The following is an 8,061-nucleotide window of genomic DNA, read 5'->3' on the forward strand; positions in this document are numbered from 1 at the left end:
AGCCACACTAAATGTGGTTTTATGCTATATCGTCAGTGTTTCTCTTTAGACGTAGCATAGCATGCAATGCTAGCACGCCGTCGTCCGTGTTCGTCCATCTCTACGTCCCCGGTTTTTTGGTTCTCTGATTGAATGCTATCTTGCTATGTTTTATGTTGTGTTTTGAGTTATCCGTAAATCAAAATTGTACCAGGTCAATATGATTAGATTTAAGAGTATCATAGGCATACTCAGACAGACGAGCACCAAAAAAAAAATCATAAGAAAAAAAAAATCGATCTGAAAATGTAAATAAACAATGAGAAAAATAAAATTATATTATATTCCCATAAACACACAACACTTGAAAAACTATTATATCAATCAATATCTATAAACACAATTTCCAAGGAAATTAATCGGTTCTCGAGCAATAACTGATCGATCGAGCGGTATTACATTCATCTTCCGCATCATATCTTCACAATTTTCGGGGCTTTCACAACCGGATTCTCCCTCGCGATCGCCTCTCTTCCGCTGGCTTTGTAATCGTAGCTGCAGTCGTGGCGATCGGAGTATCTATGATTGGCGCAGAAAAGTTCGCCACAACGGCATCTAAACCCGGTCAGGCCTACCTTCATGCGGCAACCGGAGCAGCGGTTCACTTCTCTCTTCACAGGTGGCGGCCGATACTCCGCCGACGCCTCTCCCTTCGGAGCTCTGCTCCTCTCCGCCGGATTGGAATCCGTCTCCGGTGGAAACTTTAAAGAAGAGGTAGATCTGAATGATTTCTCTTCGGATACGTGATTGATCAGCCTCTCTACAACCGGTGACTTCACAGGCGCGACTGCGGAGCTGGTGCCGAAACATTTCTGGCACGAATTACCGGCGGCGGAGTTATAAGCGACACCGCATTTCGCGCATAAAACGATTGTTTCAGGTACGACCTTGAATTCAGCATCTTCCTTCTCGGTTTTTTGCGCCATAAAATCTGCAAAACAATCCGCGTAAGAACTGCAAAACAGAAAATTGGGGAATATGGATGAGATTTCCGGAATGGAGAGATGATATAGCGGATGGATTAGAGGTCGGTAATGGCGACAGAATATTGGCCACGTAGAACGCGCATCGGGGAAGGGAGGAATTGACGGGAATGCCCTTTGTCAAACTGGCCGACGTGTAATGTGCGGTGGATTAGATCCTCAGATGTTTAGATATCTTGACAAAGTAAATCTATTTATTTATGCGGTTCTAGTTTTCACATCAGTCCATGCATTGTGAACACCCTTCGGCAAAAGAGAGAAACAAAATACCTGGGGATGCAGACAAATCAAATTGTTATTGAATTATTTGGAGTTCGGTTTGATAAAAAGTTCAATTGGGATTCGTTTGCTAATTATATCAAATCAAGCTCGAGTATGATTTCGAGCTCGACAATTTAATCAAATTAGGTTGAAGCCTAAGAATTTTCGACTCGTGAGCTCGCAAATATGTTCGCTGAAAGACTTGCAAGCTCGAGCTCGGCTTGTTTAGGTGGCTCGTAAGCTCGAGCTCTAGCTCGGCTCGTTTATGTATTATTAGTTGTTATGTTTGTCGTTTTGATTATTTAAGAATGAATATACACTTTTATGTTTGATTTAAAATCAGTTCATAGATATATTTAATTTTTAACAAGCTCGAATCAAGCTCAAACTTGAGCTCAATTGTATGCTTACGGGATCGAAAATTAGTCGAGCTCAAGCCAGGCTTGTTAAACAAATAAACGAGCTATTAATGAGTCAAGCTCGAGCCGGCTTGATTAACATGATAAACGAATTTTTAACAAGCCGAGCTCGAGCTTTTCGCGAGCTTAGTAATTTCAAGACAAATTGAGCTCGATCTTAATGATAAAAGCTCGAATCGAGCTCAAGCCGAGCTCAAGTCTTATCAATCTTAAACGAGTCAATCTCAAATTTGACATTGTTTAACTTGATTTGAATTGTTTGCATCGTAAAAATACCCCTTTTGATGGGGGGCTGCCCTGAGGTTAGAATGTTTGGACTATTTTGAAAGGCAAAAGAGAGAAACAAAAGACCTCGAAAAAAGGGGGGAAACAAAAAGCTAAAAAAAAAAGAATAAAAATAAGGATTTAAAATAAAAAAATGAAAAAAAAAAAATTGATTGTGCTATGCCGTTTTACTCCACAATACCCCCTGTCGTGGGATCCCCACAACAGGGATCCGTTCCCTTAGTAAGATAGCTGATAAGTCCAATTTCTATAGAGATTTAGAGATTTTATTTGTGTTTATTTAGATTTTTTATCCTGCTTAATTGAATTAAGAATTATAGATTTGAATAAAAGAGGAAAAATGATTTAATTTGAAAATAAAATAAATTTACAAGATTTCAAAGGGGAAAATACCAAAAGAAAGGAAACAAAATATTCTTATATTTTTATTATATTGATATTATTGAAGTTTTGGTAGAATGTGCATATCTTCATTAAGATGAAGCATCATCTTTGAAAATAAAATCTACAATCTTATCTACAAAGTTTAAGTTGGAGATGAGTTTAAAAGGAATTGAAGGAGGATGTCCATTTAGAAGGATAAAAGAGGCGAAAGCGTACAAAGAGCAAGAGAGTCGTAACAGCAGAGGAAGAGAGAGGAAGTGCAGAACAGAAGGCTACAATGAAGCAGCAACAGTGCAGAAGAAGAATTGAAGGCAGAAGCAGGAGAAATTCATCAACACACGCCACAAATCACTGAGAATTCCTTTCATTCCTTCTTGATTATGTTTTCTTCATTGAATTTAAATATGGATTTACATTTTTGTTTTGAATTTATGGAGTAAACTTTTTTAAACTAAGGCCACGATAGGGCCGAGACAAATTATTTTTGATGTTTTGAGTTCGATTCAATTCTATTATTTATTTTTATTCATTGATTGATGTCGTTTATCATGTGTTCTTTTAATCTGGCCAATTAAATTGAATATTTGTTGGTTAATCTAAAACCGGAAGACAATAGATTAATGTTTGCTTCATACATCAATCAACACATGGCTAAACTGACTAGAAATAATATCCATTTTCAGTGTGCGACTTTAGGTTGAAAAAATAAAATTTCACAGCGATTTAATGTGGTTGAATCTAATTAAATTCAGTTAGGAATAATTGGACTGTTAGATTTAATTAGATTTATTAATTCGAGAAATCGTTTAATAAATAATTCTGAGAATTTCGTCGTGAATTAAGTAAATAATTATTGAATTTGAATTTGACACGTGATTATAAGTTTGTCTCGCTACTGTTGCGCCTTAGTCGTTTTTAAATAATTTGAATTCTCCTCTAAATTAATAGTTTTGATTATTTTTGCTTTAGTTAATTTATTTAAATTGTTTAACTTAATTTCGATTAGTTTATCTCATCTCACTTGAATTTGATCTAGTATTTAAACATCGATTTCTATGGATACGATACATGGACTCATCATCCAATTACTATTACTTGACTTAGTTCGCTTGCTAAATTTATTCTCAACCGAAATCATTGGTCAATAGCCATGGAGAGAAGTGGCATAGGTAAGACAGTTGGGGTGGGATACCATGTACAAATCCTTATTTTTGATAGTAATGTTTCATTAATTATGTTATTATACGTAATGTCTCATAATTAATTAAGGTACATATGTAATATTTTTACATTACTATAAACTAATAATTATAATAAAAGACCAATAAAATTTAAAATAGTTAACTAAAACATATCAATACATAATAAACAAATACACACACACACACATGTTTGTGTGGAGATGCATTAGCATCGTCATCATGCTTACTTAGTCGATACACATCTTCATTCGATAATCAATCGGTGATCGGAAAGTGTCTTACATGGATAAGAGGTAAGGCTTGATTCTTGACTATAAAAGAGACCTTTCACCTTCAGGAATTCCATCACGTTCATTGTCAAATTTCGAGTTTGAAGGCTGGTCTAGATCAGGGAGGAGAAAATTGTAGAAATTAGTGTATTAGTGAGTTAAAGATAGGTAAAATCTTACGTATAACCCAAAACCATATCGGAAATTCCAGAAAAATTCCACAATATATCCTATAATCACCCAGAAGGCTAGCAAAAAAAAGTGGTGTCGAAAAATGATCAACCAATTTTTCGTTAAAATTCAGAAACTGCCGCTGGTATGGAGGGGAACAATATTAGAAAAATTCATTTTTCACACCCGTTTTTCATACATGTAATCACAATATTTAACCCTGGTTCGAACATGAAAGTTTCTCACAATGTGTCATACTTTTCATATATGGCGGCAGTTGGCCAAAAATATTTTTGATAACCAATATAAGTTATAGGTCGTTATTTCAATTCTTATACTAACCGACATAGAATAGAATCAATGTTAGTAGCATCCGATATATTGCTTAAATAATATATATTGCTACTATTATTATCATGACAGATAATGATTCATTGAATACAACATGTACCGACTCTTTTACGATTATAGTTCTATGATTATAAACCCTATGTGCTTTATTGATATAAGAGTACCCTAAAAACACACATATATCATATTTAACATCAAAAAAGGTTAAATGTGTTTTATCATTACTGTGAATGAAACACTTGCAACCAAATATGCGGAAATATGAGATATCGGGTTGTTTTCCATTCCGTATCTCGTAAGTGATCTTCCCGTTATTCTTGTTAATAATTATTGATTTGTTATGTGTTAGCATGCATTGTTAAAAAATTCTGCCCAAAACCTTTGAGAGATACTAGATTTAGATAACACGCGCCGATGCACTTCTTTGAGTGTTTTATTCCTTCACTCAACAACTTCATTTCGCTGATATGATCTAGCAACTGAAAGCTCATGCTTAATACCATTGTCTTAGATATGTTGAGAGGAGTCTATGGGTGAACTCATTTCCTCTATCATTCTTTATCTTATCTACTACTGAAGTTTTCTCATTTTGCCATATCTTAAGGATATTGATAAGCTGAGAAGCGGTATGATCTTTAAAACTTAGGAATATTACCCATGTAAACATTGAAAGATCATCAACAATCACCAATATGTACTTCTTTTCCTCTAGGCATTATGGGTATTGGACCAAAGAGATCCATGTAAAGAAGTTCCAAACATCGAGCCGTGAGTTACTTCCCTTGTTCTTGAATGTTGGATATGGCATGCTTACCTAACTGACATGCTGAACAAACTTTATCTTTAGTAAAATCAATGTTAGGTAACTGACCGACGATTTCGATTGAGAATGAATCTAGCAAGCGGACTAGGTCAAGTTATAGTAAATGGATGATGAGTCCAAGTATCGATCCCACAGAGACTAATATTTAATTACTAGAATTTTTTATCACTTAACTTAAGCAAGACAAAATAAATAAAAAGATGATAAATAGATTATTAATTAAACTATTAAATAAAATTATTGCAATTAAAAACGAGACATTCAAATATCAAGGAGGGGTTCGAATTCAAATAAATAACTAAGACACACCATGGTACCAAACTCTACTATGTTGACACGTGTTAAAATTCAATTAATTATTTAATTCTTGTCAATCACGGTGAAATCCCCAAATTTATTTATTAAACGATTCATCGAGTTAATAAACCTATTTAAATCCAACATTCCAATTATTTCTAATTGAATTTAATTAGATCTAAATGCATTAAATCTTCGTGATATTTCAGTTTTCACCTAAAACCGTACACTGAAACCGAATACTATTTCTAGTCAGTGTAACTATGTGTTGATGACGTCTTTGTTGCTATATTTAACCAATCATCTTCCGATTCGTGATTAATCAACAAACATGTAAATAGTTGATCAGACTATTAACAAAAAATATTAAACTAACATCAATCAATAATTAAAATCAAGAAAAATAATATATTGAAAATAAAACAAATATCAAATAAAGTATTGTTTGGCCCTATTGTGGTCTTAGCTTAAATAAAATTAATCCATGAATTCAGAACAAAAGTGCAAACTCAGATTTAATTTCATAGAAGAAAACAAAAGAAAGAAGGAAATAAGAGGAATTCTCTGTAATTTAGGCGTGTGTGAGGAATTCCTTCAGCTTCTGTCCTCCAATCTTCCTCCCCTTATGTTCTTCTTCCGCGTTGTCTTCTTCTATCTCTTCCCTATGTACGCTTCTCTCTTCTCTCCTCTCTTCTTTGTTATGTCCCTTCCGCGTTGGTTTTTTCTTTTGTTTTGCGCCTCCCTCTCCTGTTACGCTTCTGCCCCTTTTTATTCTTTTCGATGGGCCTCCTCTTTCAAATATTTTAAGCCTGTGTCAAGTATAAAAAATGTAGATAAGATATTTATCAAGATTTATATAGATTTTTCTAAATTTTCAATATCATCAAGGAATGAGAATATTTTATTTCCTTTCTTTTGATATTTCGTTTCCTATGAAATCTTATAAAAGCATCTTATCTCCCAATTTAGGCATTTTTTCCTCTTCTATTCAAATCTACAATCATTATAAAATTAATTAAGATAAACACAAAATTAGGGATAATAATTCTAGATAAGCACAAATATTATAAAATTAAAATCCCTAAAATCTCTATAAGATTTGGGCTTATCAGTAACACGATACCAATTTCTGTATATTAAAACTTGCAACATTTTTGAAATTTTGGTGGTTTATTCGTTTATGCCAGAGTCAATTTTTATTACCATGCAAAGCAACTAAACACATTGGAGCAATAAGATTATCGTCATTCCAGCTTACTTTACGAGTGTCTTGTTCTCTTAGTCCGATTAACATAACATCACAATTAGTGGATTTAACCGTCCACGTGTGTTTGTGAAACTCAACAGAATAATCATTATCATATAATTGAATAATACTAATCAGATTGTAGAAAATATTTTCAACTAATAATACATATTTAATAATTATCTTGTTATGAAGAATCTTATCTTTACGAACTGTCTTACATTTTGAGTTATCACCTAATATGATTTGTGACCCTTTGTAATCAATGACTTTAGACAACAACTTAATGTTACCTGTGACGCTTGTTGGTACGTTCAACTTTCGTACGTTCAACTTATTCATATATTCTAATGATATTAAATACATTATTTGAAAGAACATTTACCATGTACTATTCATACGTCAACATATCAAAATAAAGATCTACGAGAAAAAACCTGAACCTTAGAACTTGTACTTCGGCTATAAAATTTTCGACAGCACTTCATCGTAAACCAGAAAATACATGAATTCCTTATATATTTACATACCTAGGAATAGGGTTTCTTGGGGGAATATGAATCTTGCTTCAATTTGTACTTGGTTTAATTTGGAAAGAATAAATGGAAGAGATGAAAAACCATAGGCTTTCCTTCGATTTTCTGGCTGGACGATGTTTGAGAGGAAGAAAATGAGCTAATAATTCGATCCCCTTACCTTTAAACAACTAAAATCTTGTTTCAGAGTCGCACTTTTGTCCAACAGACGCTGCAACACTGACCCTGGGCGCCGAGGCACCTGCCTACGCAATTGGCATGCTGGGAGGCACTGAGGCGCCTCTTCTTGTACAGCAGATAGGCACCTCTTTTCAGGCGCCTAGGCGTCTCTTTCTCAAATTTTTGTCCCGAACATTATTTTTCCTTCCGAATTAGAAAGAGTGGCAAACTCAAAATTTGTGGCTCTCTGTCTTGGATTTCATTTACAATTGATATCATGCAATTTGAAGTTTGGACTAGAAACTTATGCTCACTATATTAAATGTCAGTGCAGGAAAGTATAATACATGCGACGCGCGATTTAGGTCCTTCTTTTTATCAAGTTTGAAAAAATCAAAATATAAAAGTTATAATCCTATATATTGGCTTTCTAATGAAAGTGGTTTCATCTCATTTAGGCTAATATACAAATTAGTATACTAAAAATTGTCTAATGAAAGTGGTTTCATCTCATTTAGACTAATATACAAATTAGTATACTAAAAATTGTAACCGATGTGGTTTATCCAACACAGTCCAAACACACGTTTCAATTATAAAATCAAATACTAATCCTTACCTTCGTTACAACATCAT

At 33.8% G+C, this 8,061-nt stretch overlaps 1 protein-coding gene across 1 annotated transcript; it reads right to left on the bottom strand.

Moving 5' to 3' along the window:
• Positions 1-292: 292 nt before the first annotated feature.
• On the bottom strand, positions 293-1,261 carry LOC142553754 (zinc finger A20 and AN1 domain-containing stress-associated protein 5-like). The gene has a single exon (XM_075664234.1). The coding sequence runs from the start codon at positions 963-965 to the stop codon at positions 453-455; it is 513 nt and encodes a 170-aa protein (XP_075520349.1). The 5' UTR covers positions 966-1,261; the 3' UTR covers positions 293-452.
• Positions 1,262-8,061: the final 6,800 nt, after the last annotated feature.

Source organism: Primulina tabacum, chromosome 8 (assembly GCF_025594145.1).
Source record: "Primulina tabacum isolate GXHZ01 chromosome 8, ASM2559414v2, whole genome shotgun sequence".
NCBI classification, from domain to species: domain Eukaryota; kingdom Viridiplantae; phylum Streptophyta; class Magnoliopsida; order Lamiales; family Gesneriaceae; genus Primulina; species Primulina tabacum.